General features: G+C 34.1%; 2 protein-coding genes across 4 annotated transcripts in view; one reads left to right on the top strand and one right to left on the bottom strand.

Annotated features, from left to right (window-relative positions):
• Positions 1-19,568, top strand: part of POC5 (POC5 centriolar protein) — a 27,499-nt gene extending 7,931 nt beyond the window's left edge. For all 3 annotated transcript variants that reach the window (XM_015590536.2, XM_006913153.3, XM_025047801.1), the window contains 9 exons: positions 1-82; positions 1,471-1,676; positions 3,075-3,251; positions 4,872-4,976; positions 6,781-6,960; positions 8,114-8,267; positions 11,447-11,712; positions 15,549-15,725; positions 19,190-19,568. The exon at positions 1-82 is cut by the window's left edge and continues 1 nt beyond it. In XM_015590536.2, coding sequence (XP_015446022.1) covers positions 1-82; positions 1,471-1,676; positions 3,075-3,251; positions 4,872-4,976; positions 6,781-6,960; positions 8,114-8,267; positions 11,447-11,712; positions 15,549-15,725; positions 19,190-19,333 — 1,491 coding nt within the window. In that variant the 3' untranslated portion in view covers positions 19,334-19,568. The remainder of the gene's footprint in view (positions 83-1,470; positions 1,677-3,074; positions 3,252-4,871; positions 4,977-6,780; positions 6,961-8,113; positions 8,268-11,446; positions 11,713-15,548; positions 15,726-19,189) is intronic.
• Positions 19,569-21,826: 2,258 nt separating this feature from the next.
• ANKDD1B (ankyrin repeat and death domain containing 1B) overlaps positions 21,827-23,833 on the bottom strand; it is a 43,012-nt gene continuing 41,005 nt past the window's right edge. The window contains exons 13-14 of the mRNA XM_006913152.2: positions 23,416-23,547; positions 21,827-22,393 (exon numbers count right to left, since the gene is read on the bottom strand). Of these exons, the coding sequence (XP_006913214.1) occupies positions 22,332-22,393; positions 23,416-23,547 (194 nt within the window). The 3' untranslated portion in view covers positions 21,827-22,331. The remainder of the gene's footprint in view (positions 22,394-23,415; positions 23,548-23,833) is intronic.

Below are 23,833 nucleotides of genomic sequence, written 5' to 3'. Positions count from 1 at the left end.
AATAGCCCTGTAGTAAGAGAAACAAGGACAGAAGTTGGTAAAGGATGTGATTTAAGTGTTTCGAGTCATTCAAAGACAGAAGGTATGCCTTTTCCTTAGCTTGTTTTTATTAATATACAACATTTTGTAGTTTCATGAATATTATCTGTGTAATAAGAGGAATAATTTAAACATGTTTCTCATTGGCAGGATTTTAAAATACTATTGTTTCTAATACGTTAAGTGATGTTATTTAAAATAATTTCATAACATTCCAAAATACTATAATTAAGACAAACAGATTTATATATTATAGTGTATGGTATTCTTTCTTAAATCTGCTAGTTTAGAGAACAAATATTTTTAAAGATTTAATGGGATATCAGATAGTCTGGCCAGTTTAAATTTTTTCATAAACTAATGTATTATTTCCCAACTTTCAGGCATTTGTGTACCAACTTACTGATTTTTGTCCTATCTTTATGCCACCTATTCTATCATTTAATGATTTTTCCTTTTGCAAAAACTTCTTGAAAGATTTACTTTTAAGTAACAAGTTCTATAGTAGATTTATCTTTGATTGATTTAGTAAGGAAGAGAGAAAAGCTCTTCAGTCTTAATTATAGGACCCTCATGACAAAAGTAAGATATATGAGAAATAATGATGAATAGTCTCTAATTCCAACATTTATGTGTGATAAAATAGAAACTTTTGTATTTTGTCCTTTTTAAAGGTAGATACCAGTTCTCTTTCTAGCTCTAGCTCTCACCCTCATTCCCCCTGCCTCATATTTATGGGCAGGGAATGGGAGTTAATATATGTGTGTGTGTGTGTGTGTGTGTGTGTGTGTGTGTGTGTGTGTGTGTGTGTGTACCTATCTATAGACATATGTATATTTCTCACCTATATGTTGAAGGCAAACAAGAGTGCATTACAGTTGAGTATCTGATAAACTAAATTACTAGTCTTTTTCTACTTATAGTGTTGAAATTTAGTAGTGTTAAAACCCATTCTAGTGTTTTATATAAAGTAATAATGTTCTATATACAGCCACTCTGACCTTGGTCAATTATTTAACCCTTTCTGAACTTCAGTTTCCTTATCAGTAAAGTGGAGATAATAATACCTATTTCTTAGGGTAGCAGGTATTATGAGAGCTAATCTTTATAACGTTTTTATTACAGGAACATACAAAGCACTTAGTAAATGTTAAGATGATATAGATGATAATAGTTTCAGCTCAGGCTGGACCTAGATGACCATCCTTGTTTGGGTAGAGGAGGAAGGTATAAGGGGTACCTCAAGCTGGTCAGTCCTAAATCAATGACAATACTGAAATTAGAAATAGTAGGATTAAGTACACTGAAAAGTCATTCTCTGCATTATTCTCAGCTTCCATAGTAACCAACCTCTTCTAGCCTTGCAAAGTAACTCCTCACCAGTTTGGGTTATCAGTTTGCCTTGACCACTACAACTTTTTTTTATTCTAGGGTTGTCACCAGTGTCATCACCAAGGAAGCCTTCTCACCCAGTCATGGATTTTTTCAGTTCAAATCTTTTAGATGACTCTTCCTCACCAAGGTCTAATTCTAGTCATGCAGGTGTCCATGAAATACTTATGAGTGATTTTCTTATTTCTAATGAAAACCTTCAAAAGGTGGAAAATGTACTTGATCTTTGGAGTTCAGGTCTTAAGGTATTATAGTTCAATTAGTATAACAGCTTTGCTCTTAATTCTACTGTTTATTCTTCTTTTCCTTGAATTAAAAGCTTTTAAAAAAAAAATCTTTGGTTTTATGAGATCCAATATCTTAAATCTGTGCTTCTCAGTCTTTAACATCCATACGAATCACCTGCGGATCCTGTTGAACAGCTTCTTATTCAGTGTTGGTGAGAGCCCGAGATTATGCATTTCTAACGAGCTCCCAGGTGATGCCATAAGTTCAGAAACTGTACTTTGAATAGAAAGGTTTTAAATAGTTGCTGGGACAGCTCTGCACGTTCCACTGAATTTCTCATATGTTTTGAAAGACTCAACCTGTGTGTGACTGAGACACTCATTGAACCTTTACCATATCATAGCTCTAACGGAAATGTCTCCTTTTACATGAAGCACAAAATCTAGTTTTAGCAACGTACACTCATTTTATAGCTGCTATTATAGTGGCCACAACGTGTAACTAATAAACCTATAAAAATTGAATCTTATTTTGGTGATGTTAGTGGTCATTAAGTAAAACAAAGTATTACAGAAATGGCAGGGATTTTTTGCTGTTTATAATTGAGAAAATGACCATTTTTCTGAAATACCATTTTAGAAAACAAAGCTAAGTATTCACACGTATCGAGAAATTATGGTCATAAGAGTTTTGTAGTATCTATATTTCTCTGTTATTTGAACCTTAAATTCTAGAAATAATCTTTCAGTATATTTTCTACCATTATTCCCTCATGGAAAAGTTTTCATACTTCTAATCATGATGTAAAGTCAATTGGGGCAGTGTACCAACAACCATTTAAATTGTTCTATGTTCAGTTAACTATATTGTTATCTAATTTTTGATAACATGATTATTTGTTTTTTTTACTTATGCCAGTCAGTAGGGTGAAAAGGGATCAGACTTAGCAACTTGTTGTAAAGTGGCCATTGTGATCAATGCTTTGGGGGAAGAAAGCATCAACTCCCAATATGGCTTCCAGTATCCACCTCTGTCTAAATAACTTCCCAGTCCTGTGGCTCAGCCTAGGCCATAATCCTGCATTTCTTTTTTCCTATTCCACCTTAATATGGACATTTAAGTCCATATTGAATAAACAAAGGATCTGTTTATTAGTGAATAAGGCCTAAAATTCTTTTAATTGACAAGATTTCATACAGAGTAACTTAAAATAGGAAAAAATTTATATCCTTAGTATGGTGAATGTGAATTAAGAAGAGCTGTGATTGTTGAACCTGCAAATGTTTTCATTAGTGATTTTTAAAAATAGCTCTTATATTGATTGCTTGTTCTGATTTTTTAAAAATGTTTTTTCATTTCAGTGTGATTTTAAGAAACAATATTAAGGGGAAAACATCAGTATATTTATTTTTCAGACAAACATCATATCTGAACTAACTAAATGGAGACTTAATTTTATTGACTGGCACCATATGGAAATGAAAAAAGAGAAAGAAAAACATGCAGCACATCTAAAACAGCTATGCGATCAGATCAACAGCTTGAAGGAGCTGCAGAGAGCCTATGAAATTTCCATTGGGAGAAAAGATGAGGTCTTTGTATTTTCTTTTTAACTGAGATTCAGTAAATGTCTTGCTAGGTAATAGATGCCAGAAACTAATTATTTAGGTCATACAAGACACAAAGAGAAGATCACTTCAAAACTGGTAGTAAAGTAGGTGCATAGTTATACGATTTATTCTTCCTATTGAACATACCATTTTATCTTTGCAATCCATCTTTGATGTACTTGAAGTTGTAAGAGTGCATGCTGAATGTGGGAACACTAGTTTTTTCTTCTCAATCTTCTTTTCCTAACTTTCTTTAAGAGAACATTAGGGAACCAGCATTACCCACATTTTAAACCATCCTTTTAGGGGTCATTTTAAAAGTATCTCACCTTCTATCTGTGATATGTCTATATTCACTGATGAAGTCTTTTCTTTTATCAATAAATAGCGACAGCACCTTTTATTTCACTTTCTGTTAGCCTGTTAAGAACTTGAGAGTAAGGTTCAGGTCTGCGCTGATTTTGTGCCTCCAGATAGCACCTTGAACAAAGCAAATGGGCAACAAATGTATGGTTGCCCCCAGGCTGTGGCTTTCAGAAAAGGAGGACTCCTATCAGACACCTCAGCTACTTGTCTGCAAATGCAGCACTCACTGTTTTAATGAACTAGATAAAGAGTATGGTTTTCTTTTAAAATATACATTTCTTTTGGTATTGCAAGGTGTAATATAAAATTGAACATTTTTCATAGTTGACTTTTTTGAAACAATAGATATTGTCAGTCATGCTCTCTGTTACCCTCAAAACTCGGTCCTAAGGTTTTTAAATATTTCAGTTTTTAATTTCAAAGTGTCACAAAAAGAGTGTACATATATGTACACTTTTTAAAAAACAAAGTGAACAGCCATGTGCCACCACACACCTTAAGAAATAGAATGTTTCTTAAAATGTATCTTAGAATATGTGTTCTTTTCCACTTTTGAAAATTATTTTTAAAAGAACCAGAATATCTCTTGGTAAATGTGTGCAATTTACTAAATCTCTTTTTAATGTGGCCATTTTTAGATATATATTCCAGTTACTCAGTTCTTCATGAGAGAATATTATCTTAGGATTTAAAAGCCTTTATGGATTTTTTTTTAAAGAATAAAAATAATATCACTGAAGAAGTATATCAAAGTATACCATTATTTGCTTTTATGAGTTTGTTGAATCCAGAAAATCATTGAACAGTTGCTGAGAAATTTCTAACCCAAGATACTAACGCTGTTTGGGGACTAGAAAGTTATTTAAAACCTGGATCCTGCCCTCAAATCTACTCAATAAGTCTTTTTGTGTATGTAGCAAAACTTTCAAATGTGTGGTTGTTTTTCTTGAATTAAACGTCAATGACCATATTAATTTTCATAAACATTTTTTGGTGATTACCAAAATACACATAATGAGATTTCTTTCCTCTTTTGTTCCCCTTCATTCACTGATTTGTAATGTATTCACGAGGGGAAGTTTTTTGGTCTTTTTAAAGATAATAATGAGGTTAACTGAATGAATGTAGTAGTGACCCATAGGTATTCCCTCTAGCATTTTTTGATATATAATAAAATTACTTTACCAGTTGATGTTATTGTAACATCACAATAATTGTGTTCATTTCTGTTTATAGGTGATTTCTAGCTTGTCTCATGCCATAGGCAAGCAAAAGGAAAGGATAGAGTTGATGAGAACCTTCTTCCACTGGCGAATTGGCCATGTCAAATCCAGACAGGACGTAAGTGTAAAAACGAAAAGACAATTGACAGATATTAGACTTTTGAACTCAAAAATATTTAGGATCACATATTAGAAACTCTTGTTAAAGTCAAAGATTTGTTTTCTAATAAGTCAAAATGAATTTACAATTTATTGGTGCTCTTATGTCAAAGGAATTTGATTGCGGTATAGTTTAGGAGAAAAAAATACCTCTTGTATTTTATAGACCTATTGATTTATTGTTTCCTACTTCACAGTAGGTTAATAAGGATTGTACCCAAGTTATAAATGCCCTGGTAATGGAACCCCTTTAACAAATTTGACCTCAGATGTAATTATGTGGAGAAAGAATTTATAATCTTTAACATATCACATGATTTCTATATTGTTTCTACTTCTAAAATGCCTTCATAAAGAGGCAGTACTATATATATTATAAAACTGTGTAAATGATTGTTGTTTAGACTTGCCTTAAAGTGAGAGTTAAAGCCATGTCTGTGTAGCTTTTTATTTTTTTATAAATTTAAATGCACTTAGACTTTTATTTATTTATTTTTTATTTTTTTATTTTTTTGACACCTACGGCACCTGGTATTCCTAAGTGGTCTCCCATCCAAGTACTAAGCAGGCCCAACCCTGCTTAGCTTCCAAGATCAATGAGATCGGGCACGTTCTCATGCCCAATGTCATGGCCGTAGACTCTGTGTAGCTTTTTCAAAGTTATCCTTAGCTTGTATATAATTTAAACTTGAATATTATTTATTTTAATTAAAAGCTGAAGTATATCAGATACATATAAACTGAGAATAATAAATTATTGTATCAATAGCGGAAAAGTATGAATATTTATATATTCCCACAAGAAGACAGAGTATAGAGACTTAAGAGTGTAGAGGATGGATATATACAAATTTTTTTTCCATGTAATGCTCATGTGAGCCATGGAGTGATCTCTATGCACTTACTTAGAAGAGATTAATATTTAAGGAAAAGGCTGTTACTGTAATGGGATAGGTTATCTCTTTAAAAATACTCCCTACTACTTTCATTTTTTAAAATAGATTAAATCTGCATTAATTGTACTGAAAAGAGCTATTTAAAATGAGTATACCATATTTTGAAAGTTATTTATTAAGTTACATGAGACTATAGGATGTTTAAATCTTAGCTGAAATAGTTGAGGCTGCTATGACTTTTTGAACAGCTTTCCCCATTTAAGAAAATTGAAAATTGGAACTACATCTTTAAAAGAATTTAAATTCACTGATAAAAGAATTGTTCCTATTTGGATCAATTTGGCTCTATATATGATGGCAAAGTATGTAAATTAAGTTAATCTTACTTATGATGGTGGCCACCAAGCCGAAGAAAAAGCAGTGCCATCTGAAGCCACAGCCACCATCCCTTTCTGCCTTCCAGCCACTCTCCGTTGCTCTCCTGGTCCTGCTTTCAGCTGAAAGGTCATACACATTCAGAACTAAGATAGCAAGTGGCAAGTTACTCATTTTCTTTCATTTGTTTTTTGTTTTTTGTTTTCCCCCCCTAACTTGATTAGTTATATAAAGCAATGATATAATGGATAAGAGAGTTTAGTCTCTGGAATGAGGCAAGACTGGCTTTTCCTTTTCTGCTTGTGTGACCTAGGCAGGTTACTTAACCTCTCTAAGCCTCTTCTCCTATTTGCAGAAAAGAATACGATTACACAGGATTAAATGATAATGTATGTACACTGTTCACCACAGTGTTCCTTATATTTCTTCTTATTATTGTCAGTGTATTTGCCAGTTCACTGTATTTTGAGGTTGTATATTACTTTCTTTTAGGTTTACGAAAGTAAACTAGCTGACCAGTACTTCCAGAGAACTTTACTGAAGAAAGTCTGGAGAGGCTGGCGTTCCATAGTACAAAAGCAGTGGAAAGATGTGGTGGAACGAGCTTGTCAAGCAAGAGCCGAAGAAGTTTGTGTCCAGATTTCCAATGATTATGAAGCCAAAGTTGCTGTGGTAAAAATTTTTTTTTTTTAATTTTCACTTTCCTTTAATAAAATTAAAAAGATGGGTAGCATCACTCACTATTAGGCAGAATAACCCATTTCTCCAATTCCATTTAATGCAGTGTAGCTTCACATGAGTCTGTTTGACTGAAAGAACAACACTAAAGTCAGACTTAGAGATGCATTTATTCTTTCAAATAGTTATAACTCTGGCCTCCAAACTTGTATTGGATCTCTTGTATGTACACTTCTCTTGAAAATGTAAATCACCCATAGATCCTTATGTCTCTAAGAAAGCTTACTTTCTTATGCTTCTTCTTTTGGCTTTTATTTAGCAGAGATAAAGACCAACCAAAAATGTTTATCTTCATGTTAATTTAAATAAACTTTGTTCTTATAAGGTTGATATGAAGCATTTGTATATAAATTGGAATTATTTTCTCATTGACTTTTAATAATAAAATTAATGTTGTTTCCATGGGAAAACATTTGAGACTCAAAGTGAAATAAAAACCATACTGAAGAATACAGTAGGCCTCTTGAAATTGAAGACTACAAGGAAAAAAAAATTTCATCATTATCGTACTAAGTTCTTAAGTTAAAAATCAGTTTCATAAGATAATTTTCTCCAATTCAAAATGACATGCAAAAATGGAGTCCTTTTAGATGTAGTGTATGGGAAAGGATGCTTTACCTAATGTCACTTTGCATTTTTGTGCTGTAGTACCATTTAGTTTTTTAAAATTCTGTTAATATTGCAGGCATTTGTTTTTGTTTTTGTTTTTGTTTTTTCCTGAAGGGGTGAGTGCTGTCTGTGGCTCTTAACGTATTTTGTTTAATATTCTACATAAAAGTTTTATGGTAAGAAATGACATATCTTTTTGTATAATTAAAACACATCAGCAACCTTTAGTGGGACTTGTATAAAATTCCTCTTATGTGAACTTTGACTTTATGGTTAGGGATGACAATGATTTGTCGATGGAGACAATAGAGGTAAGATGCACCTTTTAAAATAAATTGAAACATAGCAGAAGAGGTGTGTGATAAAGTATTTTTAGTGTTTCACATAAAGGTAACTTCACAGTTTGTCTATTTTTAACAATAAGTATTATTCTTTGTATTTCAAATATTTTTCTTTTTTAAAATTCTCCTTGTTTTAGTTATCTGGAGCTTTGGAAAATGCAAAAGCTGAGATCCAAAGAATGCAACATGAAAAAGAGCACTTTGAAGATTCCATGAAGAAAGCTTTCATGCGGGGTGTATGTGCATTAAATCTTGAAGCCATGACTATATTTCAAAACAGAAGTGATACAGGTTGGTATTTTACTTAAGATTCTCTGCCTATTTTCAAAAAGGATTTGTGATCTCAGTGATTGGTTGGTATGGGCTGTAGTACTAAGTTTCTGCAATAGATGTCTCATCCAGGCACTGTATTTTTAGTTTCATAGTGTTGTATCCAGTTTTAAATTTGTCATGAAAATTCACTCACTCGTGGTTGCTTATGGTACTTTAAACCTGAGAAGGTAAACTGTCACCTCTTAAGTATTTAGGCTCAGTGTTACAGTAATGCTTTGAATGTATAACATCTGTAAGGCTCTTTAATTATTCATAATGCCTTTAAGTGTGAAATTTCTATTTTTGTTTTTTTCTAGGTAGCTAAATTCCTTGGGCTATTTTGTTGATTAAATATTTCTTATCTAGGCATAGTTTCTCATTTTAAAAAAATTGCTTATTTTCCAGTTTAAGAGAAGCCTCAACTAAAAGTAATTTTCAATAGTTAGAAATATAAGACTTCCAAAGAAGTTAAAAAAAAAAAATCTGATTTCAAGAGAAGTCCATGTATTGGCTGGGATCTGAGTGGTTTGTGTCTGAGTTTCATCAGCATGGCTTAGAAGAGCACATGACTAGAATCCTTTGCCACCAATTTACAAAGAAGCCAATTTTCCTTATTGGGTTTTAGTTTTCTTCTCTGAACAAAGAATAATATTAACCTTCTTTACCTGCTTAATAGGAGGTTCTTTTGAGAATGCAGTGAAATATACTTGAAAACACTTTAAAAGACAAAAAGTACTTTAACTTGTAAGATGATAGTATGATATAATTACTGTAGTCTTAATTCAAGTCAGCCTCCCATGTTTCATGCAAATATATGAACATTTTTACAGTATTTCCTTATATTAAATCTTGTTTGAGACTCACGGTTAATTTATCAATGAGATAGTTTCATTTTATAACATCATTAACACGATTTCATTCCAGTGATTAACTTCTCTGTGCTTGGCGTGCCCTCGTGTTAAAGCATCAACAACATTTATTATTTAAATCAGGCATGTTGTGGATGGTAGTGAGCTAAGGCAAATTGTTTTCTCTCTGAAACAGTTGAGGTATGTGGCCCATATGTAGGTTAGAGACTTAGAATCATAGAATCTCAAGGCTAAATAGTTTATTTTGTTGATTCTCCAACGTATGTTTGATTTCTCCAATAAATGGTCTTTTAATTAAGTATCAATGCTGAAAACAAACTTACCACCTCCAATGATAGAATAATCTGCTTTCAGTTCTAATCATGAGCAAGTTATAATTTTTAAATTGAAGAATTTAATTATCTACTTAGAAGAGATATCGGGTTCCACAAATAAGATGACAAATAATTATTATTAGTACTTCTTACATTTAATTACAAGAAACCTGTTTCTTATTACCTGCTTTAAAAGGTTATGAATTAACTTAGGATAGAGTGTTTTACCACCTTAATAAATTGACCGTCTCAAATTTTAAATTCAAATACAGCTATGTCTCCTACAGGCAAATATTCATAACAGGTTCTGAAGAAAATGTATTCTGATAACTAGCCAACGTGATTTGTTTTGCTCCTGTTGCTTTTACATATACTCTCATCTGCAGCTAATGGCAAGTTCTGAGAACCCAGCTGTGTTTGAGTGGTCTTGTGCTTTGTTTATAACAATGAGAGATACGGATGACAGGAATGGTAAGACACACACAAAGCAATAGTTAGTGGAGCTACCAGAGGCAAAAGTGCCATGTAATCCAATAGGTATTTCCTTTTTGATGTTTCAGTTTTGTGGCATTTTAATAACAGTTATTTAAATTATTTTTTGATTCTCACAAGAAAAAAGTTACATCTGGTCCCTTTCTTAAAACAATTGCTTTTTATAATGCAGTTTTTAATAATGCGATATTCTTAATGTACCTGTTGTCTTATTAGAACAAAACAAATATCTGATTTTTTTATTTGTCCTGATTCTCTGCTGTTTGTTACCTGCAGTGCATCTCATGTTGTGAAATATTTTAAATCTTATAGATTGTAAATTAGAAATTTCTATGAAGGAGACAAAATGTAACAATAAAAATGGCTTTTAAAATGATACCTGCCAATTAGAAAAATCCTTCACAACTGGAAAAATGTATCCCAGTCAAAGTGAGAATAATTAAAACTTACAGTTATCTGACAAACAGGAACTGAGTGCATCAGCCCACATTAGTGAGAGTTGTTCATCTGCCTCTCTTCCAAGGAGTCCTATGGTCAGAACGGAGCTGTGTACTGGTCCCACATCTGACACGAAGTCTGCCACCCACCTAAAAAGAGACAGAATCACTTTCTGTCAAAAACATGTTAAAACTCAGTGTGTGTGTGTATGTGGGTTGATTTCAAAGCAAAAGCTGTATTTTATATGGAATTAGTCCCTTTCATCGAATGATTTCAGAGGACATTATAATCCTCATTAAACTTTGTTAATGAAGTAACTATTACTCTATTTTACATAAAGATAGTCTAAGAAAATAAGAAAAGGACTTACACAGAAGTCCAAATTTCTAGGTGGAAAGAGAACAACATTTAAACATAGGATTACATACTCTATTTAGATATTCTAAAATAGGACTGAATTCTGAAACTCTCACCCCAGTGTTTGATACCACATAGCTATAGTCTTAAGGGAAATTCTAACCAAATTCTAATACTAAGAGGGAAATATCCAAAATAGGACCCTTTCTCCTAGCTTCCAGAAGCTGAGGTTATTCACTCCTTTGATGTAAGATTAGGTTCTATTTTGAGAGAAGGTTACTATTTGTGTGTCACTAAAATCAATTAAATGTGCAAATATGCTCTTAATTCATGACATATAATTAACCTGAGAGAGCTCATTTCTTTTACAATGTCAAAATTTGCTTATTGATTTATTATCGTTTGCTGAAAAATCAAAAATGAAAATCCATTGTTTTTGTTAGGATAGGGGCAATGGATGGAATGAGAGGGTATGGTGATATAAAATTATTCTAAAGATCTAAATACTAGGCCATTTATCAGGATAGTTGTATGAAATAATGCAAAAGGACATAAATCCTTGGGCACAATGAGACCATAATATTGTAATGGTTCTGTTAAGACCAAATTATAGCTATTATGTATTTTTTATTGTTGGGATAAAAGAAATCTTGGGAGAATTTTAATGAAATTAATTTGTGATTTATAGGAACAGACTTCACAAATAATAAAAAGGAAGAGTATGGTCCTGGTGTTCAAGGAAAAGAACATTCTGCTCATTTGGATCCTTCGGCTATTCCAATGCCCTCAGCAGAACCATCCCTACCAGGAGCAGCCACGGGAGTGACCAGCACTGCTGGTTTTCCTTCTGCTTCCATCACTTCTGCCGGGGCTGCTACCGCTTCCTCTGTCCACTTTCCTATTTCTGCTCCTCTTGGTGCTGGATCTACATCTACTGCTGCACCAGAAGAAATGGTTAGTGCAGTTCATGCGGGTGCCTGCATTGGGAAAAGGGTTCCCAACTTGTTTGTATATTGAATATTTTGAACTCAGAACATAGTTTCTCATGAAGAAAAAAGCCCATATCATATTTAGGCCAAGTCACAGAAAATATTTAATATACAAAGTGGCTAAGACATTAATTTGTGTAAGTTCTACTGAAAGAAAGCTCTACTGTCTTAAAAGTAAAAAAGGTCATTTGGAGCATCCTGAAAAAAAAGAAAAAGTTCTATTACAGTAGTGATAACGAACAAAAATAAAGAACTTTTTCATTTTACATTTTTCAAAATAGATGAAATTAAGAGTTTTTTTGTTTGTTTGTTTGTTGAAGGAAACTGGTGGGTATTTTCAAGGGCTTAGGAGATTAATGGCTCTTTTGTATATTTTCTATTCAACTATAGCTTTCCCTTTTCCTGGATGCAGACATATCATTAACACTACTCTGTACTTGACTTGATTATGTTTTAACTTTTAATTCATAATTGGAATGAAGCTAGGTATAGTTTTTCCTAGAGTCAGTATTAGAGAAGTGCATAGTGGAGGAGAGTACTGAATAGGGATGGAGTAATTGTGTAAGAACTTGCCTGCAGTGAAATTCATCAAGCTATTAATATGGAAAGAGTTAACCATCAAAGCACATTATGGTTCTGACTCCTTGGCCTCCTGTTGTTAAACCTGTATGCTTCAGTGTTTCTCAGGAGAGAACTGCATAGGGATACAAGCCAAACTTATCAGACTCACCTCTGCAGGGCTTTTTAAAAACAAAAACAAAACAGTATACTCTTCTCCTTGGCAAAAAAGTATATACAGTTCAATAAAGGTCCTGAGATTGTTCTGATTTACTTGTCTCCCTAACCATTTACATGAGGAGAAGATGATGGCAGAATAGACTTTAGGTCTTACAGTTTCACTGGCAGGCCATTAGAAGGTGCCGTCACTGAGTCAACAGACAATTGGTCATCTTTAGTATTCCAGCTGTCTTAAATTTCTGCCTTTTGGAAACTACTAACTTTGGGGAAAAATATGTTGAGATCTGCTGTTTATCATATTTGCTCTTAATTCACAGAGGTTCAAAAATGTAGCTGTTAAGAGAAAATTGAATGTGTGAGGAAGTTTTGACTTAGAAATAAGACACTAAAATTCAGCCCTGAAATGTTTAGCTGTGTTTTTCATGGTTATACATTTTAAAGTGTGATCCTATACAGATCTCATTTAAATAAACACAGTATTTATTAAAATCTAGTCTCATTCATGTCGCATATTCAGATAACATACACAAGAGCTAGATTTTTCAAAATTCCCTTCTTAAAATATGACTATATAATTTATACATCTGCATTTATATATAAACCTGAAAATGCATGGAAGAACTGAATGAATGAGTATGCTTACCACTCTTTTGTTATTAACTTTTAAAAACAGTTTGATCACCTGAGATAATTTCAAAGTCTTTGAAACATAAAAACATAATATCATGTAGGCAACCTTTCTTCTACCTATCCAACTACATCCTTCTCCTTCAGAAACATACACATTCAATTTTATTTACATAAGTACAGCCTTCAAGGCCAGGGAAAAAGAGGAATCACTAGTCAATCAATCTGTAAGTGTAATGGTAGTTTTCTTCCTTCCTTAGATAATTACAATACTCAGATTCCTCTCAATATATCCTCTTGTTTTTAAAAAGAACCACATAACTAAAGTAGGAACAAATATATTAGTTGGATAACTTACCTAATGTGAAGCTATCATTGTTAGGAACAGGAAAAGAAGAGAGATTTGTAGTCCAGGCCTGGTTATCTTTCTCTCCATTTTAATCACAGAGGCTTCCTGTGAACATTCAAAACTTTTTCCAGTCTTCCCGGTATTTCCAGTAGCTAAAGGGAGGTGTGTGCAGAAGGTAAACTGCAGAGATTTGGGAAGCAAATAACTGGAGAAAGGTGTATTACCATTCTAGTGAAATAATATCTTCATCTGTAAAATTCTTTCCTTTCCATATATATCTCCATTATGTGAAATAAAATATCAGAATTTCATGGTGGGAAACATTTTTCAAAAAATACATTAGGCAGTTGTACAAGCAAATATATTGACATTCACATGGTTGAACAATAGATGGCACTTTACTTTTTCTAACCTCGTTTGGAATAATTGCGAGATTTTAGTTAGATCCTATCAATAGATGCAGAAAAAGCCTTTGACAAGATACAGCATCCATTTGTGATCAAAACACTTAACAAAATCGGTATAGAGGGAAAGTACCTTAACATAATAAAGGCCATATATGACAAACCCTCAGCCAACATTATATTTAATGGTGAAAAACTAAAAACCTTCCCTCTAAGATCAGGAACAAGGCAAGGCTGTCCACTATCGGCACTGTTATTCAATATAACATTGGAGGTCCTAGCAAGAGCAGTCAGGCAAGAGAAAGATATAAAAGGCATCCAGATAGGAAACGAAGTCTAACTGTCACTATTTGCGGATGACATGATTCTCTATATAGAAAACCCTAAAGACTCTACAAGAACACTACTAGAAACAATAAGCAAACACAGATTTTTAAATTAGTAAAGTTTCTCATCTAACATTCTTTGTCATCTGAATGGAAAAAGAGAGTATCATTAGGCAGCTGGTCCTGCTTTTCCATTTTGTAAATGAGGAGATTGAGGCTTAGAGTAACTTGCCTGTGGCCACAGTAACAGAACTGGAACTCAGACTTTGACAGTCTGGCTTCAGAGCCCTCTACTCTGAACTAATAATCTGCGTTATCTCCATATCAGATATCAAGATACAAATATTGGGGTTTTTAATGTTTTTAATATGTCATTTTCTTTTTTTCTTATTCCTTTTGATTTTTGCCCAGCTAATGTAATTAGTTGACAGTGGGCAGAAAAAAATGAGTACATCAATGTGTTACTCCTGATGTAAATATAATTTTTCTGGAGTATTGTCTAGTAGTAAGCAACAATAGCTGTAAAAGCTGGCATTACCCTTTGATCTGATCATCCAGTTTTTGTAATATATTCGAAAGTCTCAAAAGGGGAATCCTTTTTTATAAAAATTGGTATATATTATAGAAAAGGAACTGAGACAATTAGATAAACTGTAGTTTGTTGCTATAAAAACCTCTCAGAAATTATAGCAGGTCTCTGTTCATGGGGGAAAAGTATATTACCAAAGCAATACGATGGCAGAACACAAAAGCATATATGTAATGGTAATATTAATTATGCATAAGGATCAAAAGAGGTCATAAAACAGAAGAATGGTGCCAAGAGTTAGGGATGGTGGGGCAAGGGAGATGGGTGTAACTAAAGGGTAGCATGAGGGAGATCTTTATGGTGATGGAATAGTTCTGTATCTTGATTGCCATGATAGTTATAGGAATCCACACATGTGATAAAATGACATAGATCTATACCCAGGCATTATACCATTGTCAGTTTCCTGGTTTTGATATCATACTTACATTATAATTATAAAAAATGTAATCATTTCCAGAAATTGGGTAAAGAATACACAAACCTCACTATACTATCTTTGTAACTCAGTATGAATCTATATTATTTCAAAATAAAAAGTTTTTAAAAATTTCATGAAGTCCTGTAAAATAGATGGTACACCAAGCTTAAAGGGATACTTTGGGGTGTTTGGTTTTACATTTTTTATTTTTCCATGTTAAAGTTGGTTGAATATACAGTTATTTTAAATGTCCATATATTTTCTTCATAAGTTATAGAACCAAAAGTACTATAAATTTTGTCATGGATTTTCTATCATCTAGGTATTTCTTTGATTTTTTTTTTTAGTATGTGCCAAGAGTTGTGACATCTGCACAACAGAAAGCTGGAAGAACAATTACAGCCCGGATCACAGGGAGATGTGATTTTGCTTCAAAAAATAAAATTAATAGCAGTTTAGCTATAATGGGAGTTTCTCCTCCCATGAGCTCAGTTGTTGTGGAAAAACATCATCCGGTCACAATCGTGAGTCCATATTTAATAACGTTTTGTCAAAAAATCTTTTTCCTGAGAGTTTATAGACTAACAAGCACTCAAATGGAATGTTGAGAAGATCAACATTCATGATGACTGGTTCTTATTCTGCCTTTTAATGTTATAGTCTTTATATACTTAATTTATCATACCTGCTCTAAATCCGCCTTTCCTCTTTTAGGAAATCAATTTCAGAAACATTTTTTCTTTTCAACAGTGTAAAAATTATTAGATAACAGAAAGTAAGCCAGTGTGTTTGTGGCCAGAAGGGTAAAATATATGAGCGATTTCTCATTAATTTAAAAAAGTTAACTAGTTGTTCATGTAGCAAATTTTGATTACAAGAAATGCTTCCCTATTATAGTTTTTAGTCTTCTTTTTTTTTTTTTAAGTCTTCTTCCCCCTTTTCGGTACAATTGTTAGCATATTTCTAGTTTGGAAAAAAATTCAGATTGTGATAAATTCATATGACATAAAGGAAAGTACATGGAAGTTAAGCAAAATAAACAGAAAAACCTAAATTAGTGCCCCAGTTTTGCAACTTATTGCCTTTATGATTATATACTAAACAAGTAAAATATTTGAGCCTCCATTTTCTCTGTATAAAATGGGAGTGATAAGAGTACTTAGCTCCTAGAGTTTATTGTCAGAGTTCAGGATTAAATGAGATAATGTGAAAATTAAATGAGATGTATAAAAGTACTTTGTAAACTGTAAAATCACAAACAAATTTAACTTAATAAAAATTCCCAGAGAAGGATACAGGGATACCTCTTCATTATTTCTTACAACCACATATAATCAACAATTATCTCAGAAAGTTTAAAAGTTACAAGAATATGTCCTCAAAGAGAAATAAGGGTTGATTTTAAAAGAGAATGCCCTCTTTATAAATTCTCAATATTAGGCAACATTCCTGCCTACTGAGTATGTCAAAATGTTAGCAAAAAAGATATTTGGAATGATTTTAAACCCCTTTCTTGTTACTAAGGATTACCTTGACCTTCATAAACTGGACAGACTCTGAAAGTCCTTAGATGACTTCTCTATATATCTTTTAAAATGTGAGATATCAAAAAAGATGAAATGAACTAATTTCTATTTTTATCAGCACTTATGATGTATATAAAGCGGTAGGGAGAGAGACTGTCTACTTGTAAGATGAAGAAGGGTTAGAGGGAACACACGTGTTTGTTTTTAATTTACACAACCTTTTGTTTTTGGACTAATGATGGAAATTCGTATTTTATGGAAGAAAAATCAGGGAATTAAAGACTTACAATCCCTCTTTCTAATATTTATCTCCCAAACTGCCCTTTGCTTATTCAGCATATATAGTACCGTTCCAGTAATTGGCCATGAATTAGCCAGCCATAAACTCCCATTATTACCTAATTTGGATTATATGACAGACACAATGGCAGTCCTTAGTAGGATTTTTTCATTTTCCCCAGGAATCAAGATCTAGCACTACCAGAAACAGTTATTACTATTAAACCAGTAATCATATCTCTGACACTTTAGCCCCATCTGCTGGATAATTGCTTGCTCCTAGTGCTTCTTCATTCTCCGCTAGATTTTGTAGATCATGACACCAGTGGTAACGTGACTCTATTTCTACAGTTCCTCTTGTCCATCCTACCCAAGGGTCAGATTAGGTGGTTAGCAACTAAAATTTCAGACTAGTTACAAGATGATCTCCCATTTGTAGTAATTACCCAGTTATTTATGTACAAAGAAATATATAAAACACTTTAAGGAGATTATTTTTCCATTTCTTTAAAGAAGAGCTCTTATTCTTAAAGCAGAATTTGAAACGAAGACCTGCATAGCTGTATGATAGAGCTTTTGAAATACATAGTGAATGTTGTGGTCGAATATATATAATTTTACTTCAAGTATTTTTTTTTTAAACTCACCACTGATTTATTAGAGTCATTTTAATTTCCCAAACAGATTTATGTAATTCATTGTATAACTCATACTGGACAATAAGAGGACATATCTAAAAGAAATGAATTTGCACAAAAATGTCAACTCAGATTTGGACTGGAGAAATCGAAGTCCCATTACTTCTACCCAGGGACTCCTATTCACAGTTTCAGAAATACACAACTGCTCTGAACTGGGAGACCTGGAAATCAAGGAGAGCTAAGAAGAAAACCACAGGAATATGGGGATGATATAATTCAGTGAGGCTTTGATCACAGTTTGAGCATCTGCTTTAGCCAGTGGGAACACTTCTGGCTATGCAGACACCATACATACCATTACTAAACAGTATTTCTTATCTTCTGATGGCAGAAGCTCTGCAATGTTCATTTGCCACCAGGTCCTAGGTAGCCTGGATCTCAGTGGGTTTCCTTGACAAACTTTGGTATTCTCTGTAAGGACATTTTCTGACAAACAGCACATGTTTGTATTACTTACTGAATTATTTGGCCCTTACACAGGACTGGTATGATTCTAAGATTTTCAGTATATTTGTTTTGTTTGAATGATAGTGCTGGTTAGAAGGCATGAAAAGCCATGCATGCGTACAATTGGAGTTCAGGAATAATACTTGAAATATCTTAAAGTTGACTCTTCTAAGTGGAAGACCCTAATCGGAATCTACATGTGCTAGTCAGTGACAAGGACTGAGAACTTGCCTAGATAACAAATCCTGTTGCTGCCAACTAAGAAGCTGTAACATGTATAGTACAGGAAAGCCTTATACTTGTACACATATATAGATATGTAATATGCACTTATGTACATAATGTGAACTTACACATATTACATGTACAGATGAAGGCAGATGTGCCCTGACTTTAAAGCTTCAGTGCTCATGTCTAAGATGTTCCTCTGAATTCAGAATTAACACTCATGTCTGCCCCTCAACACGTGTCATCGGCGTCTAGTTGTTTCTCTGTTTAGAAAGTTATGGTCCATATTAAGGGACCATGTGTGACTGTAAAAAGTTTAGTCAGCTCCCAGGTGAACCAGGTGAAATATGAGAGACCTGCTTTACTCTGGTTTGAAGCAAGGACCAGACTGGGCTCTTCAGGGCTTCTCACATATTCCCCAGGATTAGACTCCACATATTAACAGCCAGGAAGGAGGGGAGGGTTGGGGCAGACCCTTCTTCCAGACACCAAAGTCCCTTTCTGTATACAAGACTCCATCCACTCACGTCCTCCTTGAGGAATGAATACTCTCGTGGTTCTTTTTGTGCTCCTCTGGAAGACATCTTTGGTATAAATTGTGGGTATTGAGTACATCGGTCTAACTGGGTATGAGCTCCTTACAGAAAAGGACCACATTTTGTTTGTTTTAATGGCTGCTTCACCCAATTCATTGTTTGTATCCACTGATGCTTAGTGAATGTTTGTTGAGTTAAATTATAGATGATGAAATGATATTTAATATGTGTAATTTGATGGGATTATTAAAGCAGATTTTTATCTTTTCAGCAAACCATTCCTCAAGCTGCTGCAGCCAGATATCCCCGGACCATTCATCCTGAAAGTACTACCTCGGCTTCCAGATCTCTCGGGACCAGATCAGCTCACACTCCGTCTCTCACAAGCATTCATTCTATAAAAGTGGTTGACTAGAATGAATACATTCATATGAAGATCTTTTAATTCCTCTGGTTTTACCAAGGATTAGAAGTCTTTAGTTTTTAAATTTTCCATATTTTTAGAACATAATGGATATATCATGTTCATCTTTTCAAAATTACAAAAGACTTTTTCAAGCCATACCATCCTTTGTAACTATATGTAGGATTATTTTAATGTTATTTTTTAATTTAAGTAATTAAGTAAAACTTTTTTAAATTAAAAAAGATACTGGACTCTTTTTTTAATAGATTCAGCCTATGGCTGATTATATCATCAAAGTATATAAATCCTGTTTTCTCTACATTATTCCAAAAGGCTAAATCATTTCCAATGTTACCGAGTAAACTTTATGAGAGTTTATTTTTAAAACTATTAAAACTAATAGAAACTAAGATGTTTTTAAGTTAAAAAGATAAACACCACAAGTAATATTGATATTTTTTGTGACTACAGTATATTTGTCTTCATTTTTCTAGTACTCTAAGAATTAAAAAGGGAGAAATGACAATACTTATAAATAATTGATAATGTTAAAAGGGAAAAATTTTTTTACTAGCACAAAAACAATTACAGAAACATCAAAGAGAAATTTCCTATGAGAATGATCCTATTTCTGACATTCTTCCCTGCCCTTTTTGAAACTAATGTGGAACCCACATTGTTTATTCTGAACATCCAGTGTCCTGTGGCCTAGGCAACTCAGCAGACCCTCCAAGCCTGGGTAGAGACTTTTCAATGTCCATTTGGAAGAAACCATCCGGGCAAAACTGATCCAAGAGAACAAGACCAGGCCTCTAATGGGTTCTATATCTGACTGACTGGGTTACCTTGGGCTAGACAATTTAGATGAATCTCAGGATTCTCATCTGTGAAACTATGAGATCTACCCATCCTACCTATTTCCCAAATTACTTGTGGGTTACATAAAAACATTCTGAAGAATCTGTCTAGGACCTCAATTTTATATCATTAAGTAAAGATAGATTTAATAATCCGAAGGCTCTTCCAATTTGAACATGATCTAGCCCTATACTCTAACTTTATTATAGGAAATAGTTTTTCTTATTGCCTTACACTGTTAACAGGACATCAGAGAATAAATGTGAGATAAGTAAATAACCCATTTTCTAAAGTGGGAAACCAAGGCTTTTCTGAATTGTTGGAAGTATCTCATCATGTCTTAAAAGAGTATTAGGTCCTTCTTATGCAACACTCATTCTGGGTCCTGGTCCAGCTACCACTGTGGCAAACAGCTCCTCATGGGTTTCAACAAGCACAAGCAAACAGCATGTCGTCATCCACCTGTACAGAGGGCATTTTCCCCAGGTCTTCCCTCTACTCCCAGTCAAGTCAGGAGAGACCAGCAGGCCCCACTTGGAGTTCATTCACATGCCGCCCAGAATGAACACTTCCTTGTAAACAGATCAGTTCCTCCCTTCTCCCCCGTATGAATCGTCCTGAGATGTATTAACTACCCCCTCTCTCATCTCTCAGAAGAGAGTACCCTCGAGGTCAATCAGTTGTGCTTGACGCCAAGCGGTGGCCAATTTGGTAATTCACCCTAGTCTTGACTCCTCTTTCCCATATCACTCCCCTTTTCCTCCCGCTTCCTTGGATTTGTGCTCCTAAAAAAGGCAGTGGCACATACACTTTGGCCTCAGGCTTTGCTCTTTGAAGAACCTAGATTAATGACAGTATTCAGTATGCAAGCCATAACCACGTGGATAAACTCAAGTGAATATTATGAATACTGTAATATTATGTTTCTTTTTAAGTCTTAAGCTCTGGAAATTGTCTAAAGCATCAAGTAATTAGTGTTAGTCTAAGTTAAATTCAACAATTAAAACACTTTAATATGTGTTCATATTTATTTTTATATAAGGAAGTGACCCAGATTTGGGGGGGGCTGCGGGAGAAAAAGAGTAGCAAGGTCAGTGGAAACTGGCCAGACTGAAGAACAAATGGGGACAAGACTTTTCACTGAATATCTTTGTTAAAAACTTTGGGACGCATGTGAACATATTACCTGTTGTAAACATTCACATTAAGTGGGCTCAAGATGTTGAACTATAAATTCATGATAGACTAACTGGATTGAAATTGCTCATGATTTTATTTTTGGCCTTATAGACCTAGAGTCAGAATTTGAGAATGGAGAGCCTTAAATTCACTATGTGAATAGGTGTAATAAGCTGATATAAATTGATACTTGATTTCATATTTATTTAATAACTTTATCAGATTACAAAAATAATACAGGTTTATTGTGAAAAAAATTGGAAACCAAAAAGCACAAAGAAAATTCAAATCACCTATAACTAAATCACAAAGAGATAAAAAAAATATTGGTATATATACTTCTAGTCTTTTCTAAGTGATATATTACATATATGCGTTATTTAAAGCCAGTAGTGGCTATAAATTTCCAAATCGTTTCTCTTAACAGGAGAAATAAAAGTTAATGATTTCAATACTGTGGGCATGATGTTATGCATTTCACAGGCATTCTCCTTTCATCCTCACCAAAATATTATGGAAGAGGTAGACATGTCTTCCATTTTATAGAGCAGGAAACTTAAAGATCAGAATTTGAATGCCCATAACTAATAAGTGGCAAAAATCATGATCCAAAACCATGTCTATCCTACCACACTTCGTTTTCCCATATGCCATGATGCTGTCCCCACCATCTATTTTGCTAAAGCATGATAGACAAAATCCTAGATTATGCTATCACATATGTTGCATCAAATGACAAGAATCGGAAAATCATACAGAATTTGCCTTAAGAAAAAACTAAAAAAATTTTTGGACTTTTCAGTGATTGGAAAGTATAATACCATTTTTCATGTTAGAGGATCCTGTCAGAACCATCTTCACAGATGAAAATCAATCCTACTGCTAGAGGAACTTTACAGCATTAAAGAAATGAATTTAAAAGGACTGAATGCTGAGTGGCAAATCATTTAAATACAATCTCTCTAGGCATTTATGAAATTGCACATTTCTTGGGTTTTGAGTCAGTTTCGCTTTTGAATTGACGGATCTTTTCTAGAAAAAAACAGCATAACATTTATTATTAATAGCTAATATTTATTAAGCACTTGCTATGTGCCAGGCACTATTACTCACTCAATCCCACGACAGCCCTTTGACATAGACACTTTTCTAGTTAATGAATGAGAACACTGGTACAATGAGGTCATAGAACTTCTCAAGATCACACAGCCTATCAGCACTGGAGTTCAGATAGAAGCCCAGAGCACATGCCCTTCTCCACTTCAGAGGACTGCCTCTAGTCTCCCCTGGGATAAGCTTTCACAGGAATGAATAAAGTTGAGGGAACACCCCCAGTGCTACAAGGATAATGTCACAGAAGGTAGGCGTCACCCCTGTACTATTCCTGCTTGAAACTAAATATTGGATCAGTGATCTGATTCATGCATTTATGATCTCAGCTTCAGGTAAAGCAGCATCATAAAAATAATGGCAGGTGTTTCTATATTTTGCTTGAATGGTTTTTATTACACGCAAGTTACACCTAATTAATTGATAAATTTTCAAAGCATTTTCCCTGACAATATGATCTATGGAAGACCGATTTTTAGCAGTAACCTCAGCTGGCAAAGTAATAGCCTGTCTGCTCTTTTCTCTCAACCTAGAGATAACATTTTCAAATACACTAACTTGCAGAATTTCCCAGCATGGGCAAAATGGCATTTGGAGCACAATGATTCTTAGTTGTGGAGAACTATCCTATAACCTTATGACGTGATTCAACATTCCTGTGCCCCTCCCATCTTCCCTATCCTCCCTCCCCCAACCACACAGACAAACAAAAATATTCCTATACTTTTTCAAATGCCTCGTAGGGGATGACACCGAGAACCATAGGGCTAAAAAACGGAACTAGTATTGATTGAGTCGCTCACCAAAGGAGAAGTTGCATATTCTGAATGAGTCACAGGTAACACCAAGTTGGGACTGCTGCTACTCAGGTAGTATTACTTCTGTTGACTGTCCCCTAACATTTTAAGGGAGCAGGAGTTTCTGTTTGTCAAAAACTAACTCACCAGCTAGTTCTGGGAAACCTGCACGTACGAGCTCTTCATACAGGTGCTTGACCGGCGTGTCCTGTGTCATCAGGGTCCCATGCAGCCAGATGAGCAGAGCCCTGTGGCCATGCTCACGGAAGCTTTCCTTTCCTGTGCCAGGCACAAAAGGTTACGGTCAAAACACGACATGTTGATAATGTCTCTTTATAATCGTGATCTCAATTCTAACTAAATTTTCTCTATGACTGTGGTTGCAAACTCATTCCTTCTTATGACTGTTAAATAAAAAGCCCAATTGATGAAAGCCCTTCCAGTTCCTCTCACCGGTGCTTCTTTCGGATGACTAGAGTTTGGACTCATTCCAGCAGTTGCCATGCACCTACTGTGCTTGACACAGCCCAAAGGAGCAGACAAAAGATTTTACAGCTGCATTCCT

Source organism: Pteropus alecto, unplaced genomic scaffold (genome assembly GCF_000325575.1).
Source record: "Pteropus alecto unplaced genomic scaffold, ASM32557v1 scaffold20, whole genome shotgun sequence".
In the NCBI taxonomy this organism is placed as follows: Eukaryota; Metazoa; Chordata; class Mammalia; order Chiroptera; family Pteropodidae; genus Pteropus; species Pteropus alecto.
This window is presented reverse-complemented; position numbering and strand designations above follow the sequence as displayed.